Below are 18865 nucleotides of genomic sequence, written 5' to 3'. Positions count from 1 at the left end.
TCTCCACCCCTCCATTACTCATCCCGGTCTTTATCTTTAGAATACTCATAGGCTCTCCAGCTCCCTCATGTAAACCCATTCAACTTCCTCTTCTTTCATCTTTTGCATAAAACCATAACTTAGTGGGGGAAAGGGACTCCTTTCAAGAAAGAAAAGCATTCACTGTTCATGGAAACTGAAGCGGGCACAAATAATAAAACAAACTTCCCCTTTTAAAGCATTTATGTTGACAAATGTACAAGAAAGAAAAACAAGAAAATACAGAAAACAGAGGACTGTTATCCATCTTTACACTTGTTACACGCAGCTACAGTCCTACGGTCAGTGTACCAAACCTAAAATGGAAGATATAATCTAAAAAGACTTACCTTGACATCAGAGAAGAACATCTTGAGCATATTAGAGCTTGGGTAGCGTGTGTAGAAAAACATGAGCTTGGCCTTCTTCAGATGATTGGGAGAGAGACCCTCTTGGATCTGGAAATAGCTGCCATTAAGGACATTAACAGGAGCTTGGAGGGAAACAACTTATGGTGGATCAAGCAAATGTAGCTACTGATATGATCACAAATACAAGATGTGCGTGCTAATAATTGGCAGTAAGATTGGCAAGAAATTATCATTTGGATGATGGGTAACCAAATTTCCTTTCAGGCATGAATGGGGTGGGGGGGGCTGAAGACAGTGCACCAAAGCAAAACCATTTGCTTGTAATTAGCATTGTCCGTATCAGGTGTGAGAGCGTCACGCTAAATAAAACTCGGGCCAGCACTACAGCCGATGCTTTTACATAAGGAGGCTCATTTCACAGTCAAAGTAAGCAAACGCCTTTGCCTGCACCCTGCGCTAACCTCCACCCAAAAAAAGGAACAAGAAAAAAGGAGACATTTGCATATCATAGACAAAGACAGCAGTTAACGCCAGTGACGGGCAAGAAGGCCTAATGGCTTGGCGACAACACATGCCAAGCCTGAATATGACTGTCTGATATTGGCCTCATATCAGTGACAAAACAAGGTCTAGGAGATAGTCCCAAACACTGGCCCAAGCAACATGAAAAACCTTCTCATACTCACATTGGCCATACTCAAATACATGTCAGAGTCCTTGTCTCCTAATGGATCGCCTGGATTGAACAGCAGAGGATGGAGATGGGCTGGTGGGGGCACCTTGAGGGATAGTATGGTTCCAACCTTCAATTACATCCCCCTCCTCCTCCCTCTGCTCCACCCCTACCCCCCAGCCTCTCTGCCGCTGCCAAACCCTTGGAGGAGCAAAAGAAGGAGGAGGAGGAGAAGGAGAAGAGGGGCTCTGAGGCTTTGGACTCAGCCAGCGATGGGGGGACTGAAACACATCTGCGCCACCGAACAGCCCAAGCCATTTCCATGGTGAATTAACGGCCGTATAATGCATCTGATAATATCAATCTGGAGGATAAGACATTGAAAAGGGAATAGGGGGGCGGCTGCATGTTAAAACCTCAGGCTGTTTCAACAAGGGTTTTCATCAAGCAGACGCAAGACAGGGCTTTAAATTGCATAGATGGTACAGTCCTAAGTTTTCATGAAGACTGTTTACACTTGAGTGGACAAAATACATTGCTCGAGATTATTTATCATCTACAGGGGTGGCTGTGATCGTAAAAATCAGTCAAGTGTCCAGATGTAGCAGTAACTATAGAGTGGGAAGAAGGCATCAGCTGCTAGATTGGATTGCCCTTGGCCTCAGGGTTACACAGCAAAGCCAGCAAATGCTGAACCACACTGGGTTGGCTCCTTAAAGACCCTGTCTACTTTGTCTGATTCAGTGAGAGAGAGGGAGAGTTAGTTGTAGACGCAGCGAGGGTCTTGTGGGGGGAAACCCTGGCAGACTGGTGTTACTCTGTCAGGCCTGGCCAAAAGAGCAGCACTTCACTCTCCACACCACACCATCTGCTCCAAGTGGAGGGGATACAATGGATCCTCAGACAGGGAGAGGGAGAGGGAGAGACAGAGAAAAAGAGAGCTCTTTTTCAGTAAGGCAAGGTGGGATTTATTTGCTGTGAAAGCTGTGCACTTACACTTAGATTAATTTGTTTTTGCTTTTTCAATTAGGATTAGCATCGCTTTCCCCTTATCACTGAAATTAAAAATGATTTTAAAACAAAGACATTGAGGTTTTACCTCTTCAGCCATAAACACAATATCACCTCCCTTCAGATGACAATTAAGAAGCTTCATATCTCCTGATGAGGCATTTTCATCTCCAATTCACTCACAGCTTGCAAATGTAATTGTGATTGGACTTAGGGGTGGCGTGCAAGGCTATTATTTTGTCATGATGGTGCACTCATACCAGCTGGTCCACTGTTCGCCTGCCACATCTGACAAGACATCATCATTCTCACAACACTTCCCCAAAGCCCAAAGTCATGAGAGGAAAATAGCTGCTCCACTTCCTAATTCCAGGTGTAAGGACAAGAATATTTGCAGTCGGACTGAGAACAAATGAGGAAATTGATAGCAGCCATCTGCTTCTTAACGCTGCCGAGAGCCGGTGAACTTGAACACACCTCGCAAAATGTCTGACAAGCTGTCTCTGGCTTCTGAGGCTCCAGGAAAAAAAAAGAAAGCTACAGAAATATCAAAAAACTCTACATCAATGGAACCAGCGATAAACAGAGAGAGTACAAAATGCAAATAAACTGATTTCATAAACTTTATAAATTATAATCAAATATGTACGAAACTATACCTTGTAAATACTTAACTTTGATCCTAAACCTGGGGAATAAACTCTGGGAATCAAAAATAAAAGAACACATGAGGACATGTTGTTCTGCCTATTCTTTCCATTTAGGGGAGTACATCTGTTAATGCCCTGAATTTATACATGCTACAATGAAAGCCACAGCATCTGGCATATGTGGTTATTGTTTGATTGTTTTCTACTTTCTCTCAGTCTCTGTATGTCTCTCTCCCTTTTCTCTTTTCATCCCTCCATCGGGAGCCGTAGAAGCAAAGGATTATGGATCTCTGGAAAGCGTTCACCCTTGGGTCAGAAGACAAGACAAGGCGAGGTAATGAAAGATAAACAGCTCGCTGCAAACACCTGTTAACGTCCGCTTCAAAGAAAAGACAGGGAGGAGGGGGGTTTTGTAGGGAGGGAAAACAAAAAAAGAAGTATTTGGCTGCCAAGCAACAGCCGAAGGGCCCCCCGGGCTGTTGACAGATCTTTATGAAATGAAAAAAAGAGAAAAGAAACGACAATGATTGTGGGCTTTTTACAACAGCGATGGATGATAAGAGGAACACAAGAGAAAACACAAGCAATCATAAATATACATCTTTACTGAGTCCTCAGGCGAACCTTTTGTGACAAGCACACATACACACACACACACTCAAAAAAGGCCAGGCACTCAGGTGCACACAATAGCAAAAACAAGGCACAAGAAAGTGTTAAATATACATAATCACTTAACTAAGACAGCCTCAACAGGTAAAAAAGCTTTTAGATGGATTTCTTAAGCATGTAATGAATGTTAATGACTTGAAGACAAAGCTTTCTAAGGACAACCAGTGTGACACGAATCAAACTTTCATAAGGGTTAAGGGGGGTGTTGAATACTTAGGGACTAAGGGGGTGAAAGGGAAACAGAGTAAGGAGTCAATATATATGTTTAAGCTATTAGTCCTGTGTCCCCGGGGGATTCAATTTGAGCCTCCCATAGGGGATAGCCTCATTTTCTGTAGGGCATGATTGGGGCACACTGGGGTTAAACTATAAGGGACGCTATATAATACCATTGTGTGCCAAGTTTCTCGGATGCTATCTCCCTCCTTGTTATTTCAGGCCATTTATTATAAAAGGAATTGGGGCAGTAAATGTCGTGGGGACCTAATCTTTGTCAGTAAATGATATGTGACAAGAAAGCTTTTAAAGCACTTAGGATTGAAGATGGAAGAAAGGGTATGGTACTGTGAGAAGGAAGAGGTATGAGTATAAAAATAAATACAACAATGCAGTACAATGGAGGAGAGAACAGCAGTGGGAGGAAAAGTGATTCATCAACAATTTCTCAGATTCTTAGGCTAGTTTCAAACAGGCTAAAAAAGATTTGATTTTTAAGTCTTTGTGGTTCAGACACAATGTTTTGCACCTGTCTCTACAGGGAATTACCACCTGAAATCAGATTTTTCCTGGCTTACACAGGCATGAGCTGGTCTGAACTGGACCACGTAGATTTAAAACATCAGGGTCATTGTCATACACATTCACTTATTATTGCCTTTCAAATCCCTCAAAACACACTCACACACGCACCACCTACATTATTTTAAAGGATACATTGCTGCCTGAGTAGGGTGAGATGTCAGACATGTCCTGGAGGTCACCGCACTCAGACTTGATGAGGGACAGGGAGAGTCCCTCGGCTGTGCTGCCAGGGTGCGCTGGTGAGCAAGAGCGATGGTGGTGCCCCAGGTGGTGACCTGATGCCATCTTGGTCCTAAGGCTGGTGGTCTCCCGGGACAGGTCCATGGAGTCTGGTGAGGAACGGTCCTTTCCTGTGTAGCCACCTGTGGGCGCACCAAGGGGACTCTGGAAAGGGTAGCCCATGAGAGGCAGTGGAAAGGGGTGTCTGAAGGATGGGGGACTGAAGCCCATGGAGGCAGAGAGTGAGGAGGGGTGAAGGGCGGGATGGTGGTGCCCGCCATGAGCACCCACAGCTGAGGACTGGTGGTGGTGGTGCTCGCTTGGTGTCTTCCTCACTACTAAGGGCAGTGCCTCGGTTTGGTCATTGGTGGCGCCTGGCATCCCGGGCATGCTGGCAAAGGGGTCTAGTGGATTGGGAATGATGACATCGCCAAAGCACTGCAGCCTCTGGTTGGTTGTGTGAAAGTTGGGGTTGTCTCCATTGACGGTGGGAAATCTTTCAGGAGGTATGGAAAGCGGGGGGAAGGCCTGCTGGGGTGTAGGGCGTGGAGGCTTGGCGAACACCTTAACCACTGTGTCCACCACCTGGGTCATGGCTGAATTGAGTTCCTGCTTCAGTGTTTCTGCCAGCTGTTTACCTTCAGCATGCATGGAGGAGCCTGGACCTCCCGGTCCTTTGCTCCGGGCGAGCCCCTCTCTTCTTGGCTTCTCTCTGTCTGCCAGCAGGGCCTGCTCCTGAAGCAGTGCCCGCGCCCTGTCCAGGAAATGGCCCGGGTCTAGGTCAGACATCTCGTTGTCAGAGCGCAAGTCATCTCCACCCCTGTCATCGCCTCCGGTGTCAGACCTGGCTGGGCTGTCCTCAGACATGTTTCCTATGTCATTGTGGAGGTCATTGTGTTCTGAGTCGTCAGTTGAGTCATAGATCTGAAAGAACTTCTCCTGCAGCTGGCGCAGCTGTTTCTGCATGTCCTCCAGCTGCAGCTTCAGTTGCCGTCGCTCCTCCTGTTTCTGTTCCTTCCTCTGGCACACCAGCTGGGTGAAGCTCTGCTGTTGCTGCTGAGGCAGACGCTGCTTACGCTTGTTCTCTCGGCTGCTACTGCTGCACACCTCGCCTCCCCGTGGGCTGCTGGGGGCCTGCTGCTGAGACTGAGGGGGTGGGCAGTCTAGCTCCATCTCCCTTTCTCCATCCATCTCATGGTCATGCTCATGACGGGAAGAAGCAGGTACCACGACACTGGGTGAGTGGCTCATACCACGTATAATGTTCTCTACACGGGCTCGCTTGGCACGCAGGTGTTCATCATTGAGACGTTCAATGTCAAAGGTGGCCAGGCCAGGAGGACGACCAAACGGTGACAAGCACTCTTGAGGGGTGCTGTCCTGGGAGGAGTTACTGCAGGCATCCTCCTGAGGAGCGTCGGAACTTGCATTGGAGAGCCCTGATCCGGGGAAGCCAGCATCCCCTCTGTCCCCTCTTTCTCCCCTCTCGGGTCCTCCTCCATTTTTAGCCATGTTATTCTTGAGAAGTTGGGAGATAATGGTGGTGCCAGGGAAGGGCATCATTGTGTCCTCGTATGAGTTGGCCCTCTTCAGTAGCTTTCGGAGTACATTGGACTTGGACTCGCTATCGCTGGCTGATACAACGCCAGGCCCACCATGTGGCTGCACTACAGAGCACTCCATGGAGTCGGTGTCTGATCCGTGGTGAGAGTGGGAGCTCAGAGAGTTCATGGCACTGAAAATGGCTGCTTTGGCGCGGGCAATGTTATCAGTGGTTGCTGTTGTGGCTGCTGCTGTGGAGGAGGCTGTGCTGCCCACGGTCCTCTTAACACCAATGTCCACACGTCTTCGCTTGGTCTGTCTGTTCAGGAGGGAGTCGCTGTCATGGTCCGGCATCACGGGCTTCTGCTATTGGGCCATATCCCACAAACCCAGTCCTCTAGGATCAAAGCCTTTGAGAATCTGTGGGCAAAAATTCACAGATGCATGACTCACCAAAGTGAAAAATATTTTCAGAATCTAAGTCACTCGCTCATTTAGGCAGGACATGTCCTAAAACGGAAAAGCTTTAATGTTTTTGATTGAAACAATCAAAATCCATCTAATCTAGAAAATTCCATTAGCCAACAGAGTTTTGTCTAAAGCCAGCAGGCAATCACTCCTAATATGCTTCTATAAGGACAGGGATATCCACGGTTACATTTAGGCAGTAAGGACCGGTGACAGAGGGGTAAAGGGAACAGGCAAGATGGGGTCAGAATTAGGCCTTGGCTCGACATTCCAGGGCAAAGTCCTACATTTTATCCTGTCCCCTGTTACACGCCGCGCGACACTGAACCAGTTCCCACAGAACACAAAGCTGCATAAAATTATGATAATTACTTAAGTACTTGTCCTCATTTCCATTTTTGTGAGCCAACATAGGAGCTATTAACTCGTAAAATAAAAAGAAATAGGGTTATGAGTATCTAAAAAAAAAAAGTGGTGCACAAGGGGAGGTCAAGACATTGTACATGACTTTATATAAACTTTACTAAATCCTGTTAAGTGAGCTAGTTTGATCAATTTAACAAAATATTCTCATTCTAAACCATGTTTACACATTGCATAATTGTAAAATACAAGTCCTGTGTTCACAATAATCAATATAGTCATCATATCTTAAGCAACAGGGAGAGTGACACATAAAAGAAACACAAAATAGGCCTATTGATTTTGGTGCCAGCGTGAGCTCACGTCTGTGTTTTTTGTTTGTCTTTTCATCTGGCAAGGGCAGTTAATTCTGCTCAAATGAATAGGTCACAAGGGTCAACTCTGGCAAGGAGCAACTTAAAGCGCTCTTACAAAAACCCTAATGCCCCTCTGAAAGCAAAACGTTTTGTCAGTACAGGCCTGCATCAATAATGCTATGAAAGCAGCGGTGGCAGTGTCTTATTCAGAGCCATATCAGATGCATCCAATCCAAAATGTAATGATATTATCAGAGACCATTTAATCTGTGTCTCTCTTTAAAAAAAAAAAATTCTGAGGTTAGTAAATTTATAAATTTGGCAGTGTTTTTTTAAGAGCATAAAAGTGGCAAAAGTGGTGCAACAATTTACTTTTTTTTTTTTTTACACTCTTCAGGAAAACACCATCCCTTATTTTGACTCACACTGGCTCAGTAAAAAAATGCTAAAATATAAGAAATACAAATATAGAATTATTTTTTTGACTTGACTTTAACAGGTTGCAAATATGCGCAAAAGTTACACACCGATATTTAAATTTAAAAAAGTCAAATGACTGATTCAGATCTATGTTTAATTTTGCTGTGATATTCTATGACAAAGGGCATTCAAAGACATCTAATTTGAAGGCTCAGTTTCATTGGGGCAAATAACAGGGAACTCCAGTGAGATTTAAAAACATGTTCTTTAACTGATTATTTGCTTGCTTTAATCTTTATATTTCTGTATTTCTATACAAAGAAATTGTATCATCTTTACATTATTACTGATGTGAAAATACAAAAAAACAGAAAAAAGAAAAGCTTCTTTCCCATCACTTAGCCTCAGAAACATTCACACTATACACACACACACACACACAGGCACGCAAACACACACACACACACACACACACACACACACAACTTTGCTGTTGGCTTTGTTTGAGGCTGTGTAGTGTGATGCACCACACAAGTGACATGCATTGGCAGGTTTTTTCACTATGAAAAAAACATTTTGCAAAATGACGTTTTGTAAACTGGCAAGATAAAACTCTAAACGTCCAAATGTCCTGGAAGAAAATGTTTTCCCTCTAAAAACCGTCCTACTGAAGTGACACCAAGTAGTCTAAAATGAAACACTTTGATAAATGGCTTTGGCCCAAGTCTTGACAGCCACATCCAGCAGTTCAGACAAGACGTGATACATCTCCAAGAAAAAAAACTTGATCGCCTCAGGATCTTAACAATGAGCTTGAAATAGTCACCAGCACCTGTCTTTTCCGACGGCGCACCTGTCTCCCATTGCCCATGCGCGCGCACACACACACACACACACACACACACTCTCTCTCTCTCTCTCTCTCTCTCTCTCTCTCTCGTTAAAAAAACTATCAACAATTTCAAGCCATGAACCACACGAACAACGAGCTGTAGATGTTCACTCAAACTGTCATACGTCTTCACCAGATCTTTTCAACCTGTTCTCCACTGGAGAACACCTTACATTGTCTTTTAAAAACCTAAAACGAACATTTCAGTGGAAACAAAAAGTAAAACAATAATGATGATAATAAAGTTCAGATTTGAAACTTGGCCTAAATTAAAATATTGTACAGTTGCTGTAACTTCTAGGAAATAAACTTTACGTCCAACAACATTTAGCCTACGCTATAAGATGGTAAAAGTGAGACCTCGCTGTTTATTTCCATATTTGATGGTCAATGGACAGATACCAAAACCTATGAGAGACAGAGTTGCGTACACTTAACAACTAACCGGCAAAAGGGCTGCCGCAAAAGATAGACACCAACTTCACAAAACAGGACAACTGACAAGCTCCGCAACTGCCTGGACAAGGATGGTGTGTAAATAAAAAGCCATGAGGTGTTAAAATAAGATTCAGCTCAAAGGACAAAGACAATATGAGATAATAGCAAATTCACGGTTTCAACCGGAGATAGGCCTATCAAATAGGCTACAGGTAAATCTCAGTTTCTGTCTAAAATCAGCTTGTGTGCCTAAATCACGTCTCCCGTTGCAACAAAAAGCACACGCTCCCCAAAACTTACTTCGCAAAGTTGCGAATCAACTTGATCTCCGCTTTGATGAGGAAGGTTGGGCTACCGTCCGCAAATCATCCTCGCTGCTCAACACGGGCTGCTCACTAAACTCTTACCACATATCAAGACGAGGGGAGCGAAACAGAGTAAATAATGTCGTATAGATATGATTAGCAGTTGATCACCAGAATAAATTTCCCCGTTAATGATGTTTGATTTGTTTATTTTTTCCGCCCACCGTGCGCAGGCGAGGCAGAGCAAGAGAGGGAGGTATCCGAGGACAAGGTTACTTACCCTTTAGATGAAGAGGGGGACAACCTGAACTCCTACGGCAAAAAAAGAGAGAATATACGCAGAGCACGGCGGATTGCTGGATGCTGGGGTCTAACAATTTCTCAGAGAAGGAAGAGCTGGAATAAAGTCGGCGACGCGAGCGAAAGGAACAAAATAGGAAAAATATAGAAGATGAAAAGAGCTCTTGCGCGTCGGTCTCTCCCTCTATCCTCTGCTGTGAGTAAAGGAGTGAGAGACATAGAGAGAGTGCAAGAGAGAGAGAGAGAGAGACTGCGTGTGTGCGTCTCCGAGGCGCACTGGATGCAGAGGACTGGATGCTGGAGCGCTCCTCCGCCACTAAAGATTCACTTTAAGACGCGGCTGAAGGAAACAGGAAGACGTGCGCGTCACGAGCGGCGTGATGTAACTGTCGCAACCTACCAATAAGAAGCGTCCGTCCGGTCCGGAGAACAACGCTCTGAACTTGACCAGAGAACGGGACTTGAGCATGCAACTAAAGAGAGAGAGAGAGGGGAAAAGGAAATACCATTCTTACTAATCTCTTTCTTCCCAAATCACCAACTGCGCGAGTAAGAATCGTTCCGCACTTTGACACTACACTAAGCCGCAATAAAACACATAGCCCATATCTTATTATGTTAGGCTATTTATTCTCATACCCAATCTTAAATGGGAGTTTCTATAATAACTGGTAATGTGTACGTGCTGCTTGATTCCAACAGATTTTGAATAAAGTGTCAATACTTTAAAGAAATTCGAATAAACAGTCACAGGATAATAAATGCAAAGAATAAACAAAAAAAATAACTTGATATGGTTTAGAAACTAGTGAGATTAGCCTACATTTAAAAACAAGATGAATGCAACATTAAATTAGTTTTTTTTAAGGCAGATAGTTTTGTACCCTTTAAATGCAAAGCTTTTATGATACATTCCAGCTTTCCTTGTGGCAGTAAACATCCAAATTAACTTTCTATTTCTGTTAATGCATGTTTATGCGAGTCTATTTCATTAAAACGCATTAACGCTCCTACAAACCATTTTTTAATGATTAACAGCTTTGTAATTGGATTTTTTAATATGTCTGAATAACGTTTATATTTTAAACATCAGTGAGCTATATACATTTTCTTCTGCAGAGACAACTGGTGCATATTTAGACTTCAGCTTCTTAAGGGAATAACAGTAGTGGGTCACTTGGTTATTGGAGGTTCAAAGTGGCATGCAGAGATATTTTACGGGCAGAGTTTTCTCATTGGTTGCAGCAAAGTCTGATTTATGAACAAGCAAAGCAGCACAGAGGCTCAGAGCTTTGCTTAGGAATTCAGATTATCCAGGGAAGCCAATATCTGTGGACAGCTAAACGTCTCTTTGTGAAATGCACAGTGAAGAGCCGAATATCATTATGAAACGTCTGTCACTCGGATCCACAGCCTGACACTAAAATATCCCCGTGCGTAAAGACTGCACTGTCATCGCAAATGATTATGAAGTAAAATTGATAGTAAATGAAAACAAACAAAAAAATCACCTCTATGTTGGTAAATCTAAAGAGTTTCAATGAATTATTAGATTTCTCTCCCTTTGAAACTCTGAGGCTGAACCCTGAAGGCGGACAGTGACATCTGATCCTTTCCACTGAAAAACATGTTTGACGCTTCTGACTTATGAAATGATGACGGCTGCTCGTCCTCATCATCCTGCATTCGTACAAATTGGATATTTACAATTACACTGCAGTTTATGCGCTCTGCAAGTATTTTAGCCATCGACCTTTACAACAGGTGTGTACACACATTGTTTAGTTTTATTATTTAGGAAATAATAGTTTTTGTGCTACTGAAATGAATCTTTACATAGGACAATATTTTTTTAATGATGTGCAAAAATATTTCTGGATTATACAGGTCACAACCATCTGGCTCAGCCTGCGTTTCTGCAGTTAGAGAAAGTACAAGCCTCGTATTAAGCACATGTAAGAAATTACCTCTACATTTATTTCATTGCGATCGTAAAAAAATGTAATTGTGATTATTATTATTATTATTATTATTATTATTATTATTATTATTATTATTAGTGAATCAAGTACATTTATTCGTATCTGAAAATTGTTTAAAGCCAGTAAAGACACAGTTGTTCATGCACTACTGTTATCAGATCAGCGTGCTTTTGCCCTTTTTGTTTTTCCAGCTTTTCACTTTGGATTCACGGAGAATCTTCTTTTTTTATCCTCTGCACAAACAGGATCCTAAAGTACTTAACGATAAATCTTATTTTCCATAATGCTCCTCTGTCAGGTGCCAAAAGGGAAAAGGCGAGTCTCTTTTCCATGTCGCAAGCAAGTGTTTTTTGGGACGAACGAATTGCAACGAAGTCAGCAAAGTTTAGTGTCTGGAGTGTCTTTTCCAAAGCAGGTGTCCCGGCCCCCTACTCCCTCACTGGCCTGTGGCTGATCTGGCCTCGGCTCCCCTGGGTGCCGTCGGTGCGCACACAGGCTGGAAAAACAGGTCGGGACATTAAAGAAACGCATGTTTGGAAAAGGAAGACTCGGATGAGGTGTAGAGGAAACGTGCTGGTTAACACTGGCTGCTCTTATCGCGGCCCATTCCAGGTGGATCAACCCGTGTATTTATTTCAGACTCACTTTACCCCCCCTTTTGGGTCGAGTGCGACACACCTCGATGCCCAAGACTGATAATGCGCTCTGGCATTGCGCACTGATGGCTGAATTTATTGACATATTTATTAGAGTTGGGCCCAAAAGTAGAAGGAGGCAGTGAAAACAATATCTCCCTGAGGTGTTATAAAGGTGCTTTTATTTAAACACATTCTGACCACAATTATGTGAGAATAAGTGCGAGCACGCGGTGATGGTATGCCGGAGTGGAGAAGAGACAGTGGCCTATTTTTTCTTAGTAATAATTTGGATCAACGACGGTCAACTGTCTTTCCATTCTTCTTCTTCTTCTTCTTCTTCTTCTTCTTCTTATTATTGTTGCTGTTATTATGATTACATGGCTCTTTGGTCGTATTTTTGGAGCGAATTGAATGCAGAAAACATATCCAAACTGAGGTTTCCTGAATTTAAGTTAAGTGAATAAATATTATTATTATAAAGAATTAACGTTATTTGGGAGAAGAAGCAATCTCTTGAGGAGCAGCGGTTATAAAATGGCAGTAATCAGATAATGACTTGATGAGCTCCTACAATAGCTCCATATCTTTTCATATACAGTTTTTTTTTTAGAGAAATAAGAGAGAGACAGAGAGAGAGAGAGAGAGAGAGAGAGAGAGAGAGAGAGAGCTATTTGCGAAAACACAAGCCGAGAGAGATGGTAGCGCTAAAAGCTGTTTTGTTCCGGAGAGGTCTCCGGGTCCCTGAGTAAAAAGGTTTAGGAGACAAGGGAGAGGAGAGAAGAGGAGGATACAGGACTTGCCCGAGTGTAATAAGTGAGTAGGCGTCTGACTCTCAGAGCCTCTACAGTCCTTGTTGGGCCTCGTGTCCAGCACTTAATGTATTCATCGTTCACCACCAAAGATGAGGATATGTATCACACTTTTGTTGTCAAGGCCAACCCCATTTCGAAAAAGGGAGGCTGTGTGACCTGAACGTCATTTAAGAAACGTCTGTAGTAAACTAACCGAAATTTGCATACATGTTATTAGTGATATTACTTCTTGGCTGTCAGGGCTGTGATAGCTGGCACGGTTGCTGGCAGACTGTGGCCCCCGATGACCCACATCCCACTTTCTAGGCTACAAGTAGAGGTGATTATTGAGGCGTTGTGTGTGCGTGTGAGAGGCCTGTGGCTTGTTTTACGCAAGCCATTCAATGAGACATACAGACACGCGCTCGCACGCGCGCGCGCGCGCGCGCACACACACACACACACACTCTCAAATATGCTTTATTTGCATGAATGGGTATTGACCATTGTTGCAGAAGCAAATGTATGACACAATGTAAAGACAAAGTGACAGTGAAAAATGAGTACACACACAAACCAAACAACCTAATGATAACTAATCCATAACAATAATATACCATATAGCCTACACAAGCATTTCCGTGCTCTCATATTTTAGAATTTGGCTTTATAAACACATTATCTCTCTAGACCATCTCTACATTTCCCCATGGACTCGCACAAGGCCCTCACAGTCTGAGGGATACAGTAGATTATTGCAAGACTTTTCTCGATATTAACAAATCCTGTTTTCAACATGTGATAAACAACCTGTTTGGTCTAACATTAAATAAGGCTCAGTGTCTGGCATGCACAGGAAATAATAGGCAATTAAAAGAATGCTGCTCAGTGAGGCTGATGGGAATATGGCTGCAGTCAAACTCATTAAAATCACAGATATATTCTAAACATCGAAATTAGTCTTAGCCATGTGTAAAATCCTCGAACTTAGCTACATATGATATTTCTTTAGCAGAAAATAATGCAGGAAAATCAGAGTTTATTCAATATGTCTTACCAACAACCTTGAAAGTATAGCTGCACATTTTTAAAATCACTGCCTATGAAAGGGGTTAGGGTAAAGTCAACAGGAATGAAGGGCGCGCGCGCACAAACACACACAGCGCGCCTTGGAGGTGCTTGGGCGGACAGACATGCTGGGAAATCGCCTGGAACTGTATTAAGCCTGACGTCCTTAAAACAAACAATGGCACCATGAAATAAGGGCTTATGCGCTCAAAGTCAAAGAGCCCCCTCAGCAACTCTCACTGTTTATCTCTCCCTCTGTCTGACACACACACATGCACACACACACACACACGCACACACACACACACACACACACACTCACCATTTCTTGGGGGTTACACAGTCAGGCTGGCAGCTCCATTGGGAGGGGACCAACTTTGCTCCTATGAACTCTCACCTGTCAACATGGAGCAGAGGACTTTACTTGGTAAACACGAAAGGACTTTAGCTGTTTACTTCTGGCGGTAACTTAGCCTATTTTATTCACTGCAAGGCCGCGGTCACAGCTGGTTCTGGTGCTTTGAGTGCGTTTCAAGGCGAGGTAAAAATCCACGCCAAACTCCGTTATATTAGGTCACAACTTTAATGAGGCCGTTCTTGGGCTGCATATTTTGTTAGATAAGAGTAGGAAAATATTTTGGCAACGTGTGCTCCGTTCGGTAGACATCCGAGTTAGCTTGATTGGATAAATGTGACATGTGGATCAGATTTTAGATTTTGTCCACACTGCCCGGTACTGCCCCACGGTGTGCCATGTTAACATATGCCTCAGGTAATAACGGGTTAACAGTTATAAAAGTTGTAAATTAATTAAAATGAAAATGAAAATGATTTTTATGTTATTTAAAGACGGCGGAATTTAAGAATGGTTTTCAATGACTCATGTAATGTCTTAAGTGTTTTTCCCTGATGTATGGATTTTTCTGGCCACAAACATGCAACTTAAGTTAAGAGTGTGGCAGGACGCTCTCAAACACATACAGGGTGCAGGTCTCTGCGTTTTTCCTTTGTAGATTTCCATGGCCATAATCCTCCAGTGTGACTATAGGCTACTGCTAAAAAAAAACAAAAAAAAAAAACACAGGCCGTGGAAGATAAGCGGCGGTCTGTTTTCGCTCCTCTGATCAGCGGTAATTATATTTGTTGGCGTGGATGTAAGTGGTCCTCCCCGGGGGGCGTATTGTACTCGACTCACTCCGTGTCATAAAATAAAATTACAAGGAAAGGAGAAGATATCCTACAACAACAGAGGCGAGTCCTACAATCAAAGAGTAGCTAAATTAAATCTGAAGGGAAAAAAACCTTCATGGAAAATGCATTAGAGGTATGATGGACGGGGGTAGGGGGGCTTCAAATAAAACGCAGGTTAATGAGTTTTTAATAGCTTCTACTACTATATGGTTGTTTAACAGGCACACACACACACACACACTCACTCACACACACACACACACACACACACACACACACACACACACACACACACACACACACACACAAGGCTTTCTCTAGCTGACTGAGGCAATTAAGTGTAATTAGTGATCAGCTGAGCTTCAGCCTTTCTGCACCATCCCCAAATACTATAAAGAGAGGCGTCTATAGGGTATGAAGTGACATGTACAAGGCTTAAGTAGCTTTAAAGTGCCTCTCTCACCACAGCATTAGTCTCCAGTTATAAGTTTAGCTCTCTGCAACATTCTGCTCTCCTGTTACAGCAGTGGACATTCACACATCTTGTACCTGTTGGCACCCTTTTGTCTGGTTTATGTATCTGTGTAATCTTTGACCCCCAGTGTGGATGTTTGGGCCTTGCACCCAGGAGGCCGTCACCACCAGAGGGGCCTTTCGCTGGTGACCTCTCTTGACCTCTCGCTGACCTTTCACACTAGGCTGCCTTGGGGGAGGTCAGGGGGAGGGTAACGCTATTATAATTGGCCTGTAAATACATACAGACAGAGACTCAGACAAACACACACAGACTGAGGAGAGCATTGTGTTCTGGGCACTTGTTGATTGAAAATGAAATCTTTAGTTCTATGAAACTGAAAATTATTCCAATGGCGGAAGGTACTTTCCTTGAGTATTTCCTATTTCTTATACAATTTTAAGCTACTTTTATACTACTTTATACTGCCATGCTGCTACATTTTAGAGGGAAATAGTGTACTTTCTTTCTCTACTGCACTGTAAAACACACAGGAATTTAGTTCTCATTTATTTAATGTAAATATATAGATTATAAGTTAGTTCAACTTAACGTTTCTGGTTTTTATTGTAAGACTGCTTCAGAACTTCTGAAGTCTTTTAACTTAAAATGATGAGTTGAATGAATGCACTGCTGATTGTGATCAGTATATTAGCAGACTTCCCAGCATGCAAACTCACTTAAGCAGCTATATTGTCTTTTTACTATCGCTGGTACAAAGTACAAAGTAGGTCCCACGGGAGAAGCTGCTAAAAAGCTGCGAAAACTATATTCTTTGTAGCAAATGAAGAACTGATTCTTCCAACTGAGAAAATGGAAATGGTAAAGAAAATCCTACTGTAACATTTGCCAGTGTTGATTCAACTCTATTTACTATAATATAAATAATATTAAGTTTATAAGACGTGTTTTCTCAAGTTCAGTTAGCTTAACTCAGTTGCTTTTACATTTTGAACTGGTGACCTATCCAGGGTGTACACCGCCTCTTGCCCAGTGTCAGCTAGGATTGGCTGAATACTTCTTCTATGACTGTGTATTTAATTTTTTCAATTAGTGCCACTCGCCATGGCATTTTGATTACAGTTCTGTGCATTGCCTATAGGATCCAGGATTTTTTATATAGTGTAATGTATGTGTGTAGTTTGTAATTAATCAGAGTAGCTTGACCATATCCTCTGTTGGGCCATGCATGAACGTACTTCAACCACAGGTTAAAAAACAGCAGCCTATAAAGTGCTCACAAGTGAATGCACACACACACACACACACATAAAACTGCTACACACAAGTGAGGCCATGCACACTCAAGTACATACTGTGTACATGCACAGGCTTACATTCATGTAAAATTACTCCCGGCATTTTCAAAGACTTCCCTGTGGACAGAGGCGTCTGCCAGCGCTGCTATAAATCACGTTGAGGCTGGTGCTGAGGGCAAGGCACACCTTGTCGACGTCGCCCCCACTCCTGGGCTGAATAAACCATAACATCCTGCCTCTCGTGCTGCCCGACGCCCTCTGAGCACGACCCTAGAGAAGACCCCCCCCCCCCCCCCCATCTCTCCCCCTCCTCCTCCCTTCCTCCATCTCATCTCTCACCCCATCCCTGCCATTGTTCATCCTCCTCTTCTGTTGTACTTCTCTATCTTTAGGAATTTTTTGCTGTTGCAATGGACGTTTGGGCCGGGCTCTGCTTGTTTGGAACAACACTCAACCCACTCCCCCATCTTCATTCAGCTCTTTTTTCTCCATCCCAATGACTTCCTGCTTGAAGAGTGGGATGAGAGAAAGAAAAAAGGAGAAAGAGAACAGCAAAACAGCAGGAAGCAAGCGTTTAACAGGAGGATGCCGACACCCTCATCCTGTCGTGTGCCGGCTTGGTTCAGGTGCTCTGGGCCAATCAGCTCCCTCTGCTCCATTTACCTCAGGGTGTGCCGAATTTGGCTGAGAAGGTGCACCTTTCCATCATGACCCCCTCTGGAGGAAGTATAATGTTTCTGGAAAGAAAAGGAGGTCCGCAGGAGCCAAGTGTACAGGCTCATAATAGAGCGTTAAACCCCCTCACCACCCAACAGAGACATAAAAGTGAACAAAGAATAAAGAATGCGTGGAGTGTTAGGTTATGTGCTGATTATTTCCCTTGATTTTTACTGCTGCAGAGGGAGAAGCTAAGCAAACAGTCCAGCCCAGCGTTTGGTTCTTGGCATTCCACTTGAAGGTCTTATTATAGACAAAATCAGACAAAACCCACTTTGGAAAAGAAAAACCCTGCTGTGTGTTGCTTGGCATGCAACCACACAAATGATTACCTCCTCTAAAATTGAATTTCCATGTAAAAGGGTCACTATTGCCAATAAATTCACTGGTATGCAACATTGTGTTTTAATTAAAAAAATCGCTTTATTAGAGAAAAGAGACACATGTTTTGAGTGTCTAAATTCTAACTTTGGAAGAAAACTGCTCTTTTGGTTACCTACAAAACACGTGCACACACAAATATTTATTTTCATGTGGGCACACACAAACACACACACACACACACACACACACACACACAGATCCAAATCTCTTCCTAACCCCTTGTATGCTTGGGTACATCCACCAGAACGCCAGAGGAGCCTTGAGAGGACAAGAATAGCGAGGCATGTGCCTATTTGTGGCATCATTGTTATACAGATATAAGATCTCACTGTTCACCACTCACACACACACACGCACACAATCGCACACATGCACACATGCATGGGCAATCATGCATTGCATTCATTACCATAACATACAGTCAAGGGGAAATATTTACTCATACACACTAGCCAGTACCACGTGGTACAACCACAAAAAACTCAAATATCCACCCAGAGATTCTCTCTCTCTCACGTGCACACACACATGCACTTGCACACTGTGGCCAACACACTCACTGGACACTTCCTAGAAGAGACAGTGAAGTAATCTCCTCTTTATACACCCATAAGCAGCTCCTTTCACTCGGCTTCACTATGCCACACCATAACTCCATGCCTTAACCATTGGCTAACCTGGCTATAAATGAGCCACAGTCGCACCTGTGCCGGTACAGATCCAGTGCTGGGACAGAGGAGAGTCCAATAATAGGACGCTGTGCCTTTTGTTCTGTTGGTATGAGTAACTGCTCTAAGAATAATGTGCCCTCCTCCGTCCTGT

At 43.3% G+C, this 18865-nt stretch overlaps 1 protein-coding gene and 1 long non-coding RNA gene across 4 annotated transcripts in view; one reads left to right on the top strand and one right to left on the bottom strand.

The window, feature by feature from the left end:
* LOC119909265 (prospero homeobox protein 1-like) overlaps positions 1-9655 on the bottom strand; it is a 33112-nt gene extending 23457 nt beyond the window's left edge. Inside the window, exons 1-3 of one of the 3 annotated variants that reach the window (XM_038727394.1) lie at positions 9480-9655; positions 4329-6377; positions 369-476 (exon numbers count right to left, since the gene is read on the bottom strand). In XM_038727394.1, coding sequence (XP_038583322.1) covers positions 369-476; positions 4329-6311 — 2091 coding nt within the window. In that variant the 5' untranslated portion in view covers positions 6312-6377; positions 9480-9655. Of the gene's footprint in view, positions 1-368; positions 477-4328; positions 6378-9194; positions 9455-9479 lie in introns of those variants that run through there. The other 2 variants (XM_038727395.1, XM_038727397.1) reach the window with 2 other exon arrangements.
* Positions 9656-9910: 255 nt separating this feature from the next.
* On the top strand, positions 9911-18055 carry LOC119909266. Its single transcript, XR_005445412.1, has 2 exons — positions 9911-10048; positions 17335-18055. It is a non-coding gene; the product is annotated as an uncharacterized LOC119909266 (long non-coding RNA).
* Positions 18056-18865: the final 810 nt, after the last annotated feature.

Source organism: Micropterus salmoides, unplaced genomic scaffold (assembly GCF_014851395.1).
Source record: "Micropterus salmoides isolate LMB-PRFRI ecotype aquatic unplaced genomic scaffold, ASM1485139v1 Ms_hic_scaffold_18, whole genome shotgun sequence".
Lineage (NCBI taxonomy): Eukaryota > Metazoa > Chordata > Actinopteri > Centrarchiformes > Centrarchidae > Micropterus > Micropterus salmoides.
The sequence above is the reverse complement of the archived record's forward strand: the minus strand, read 5'-3'. Positions and strand labels throughout refer to the sequence as shown.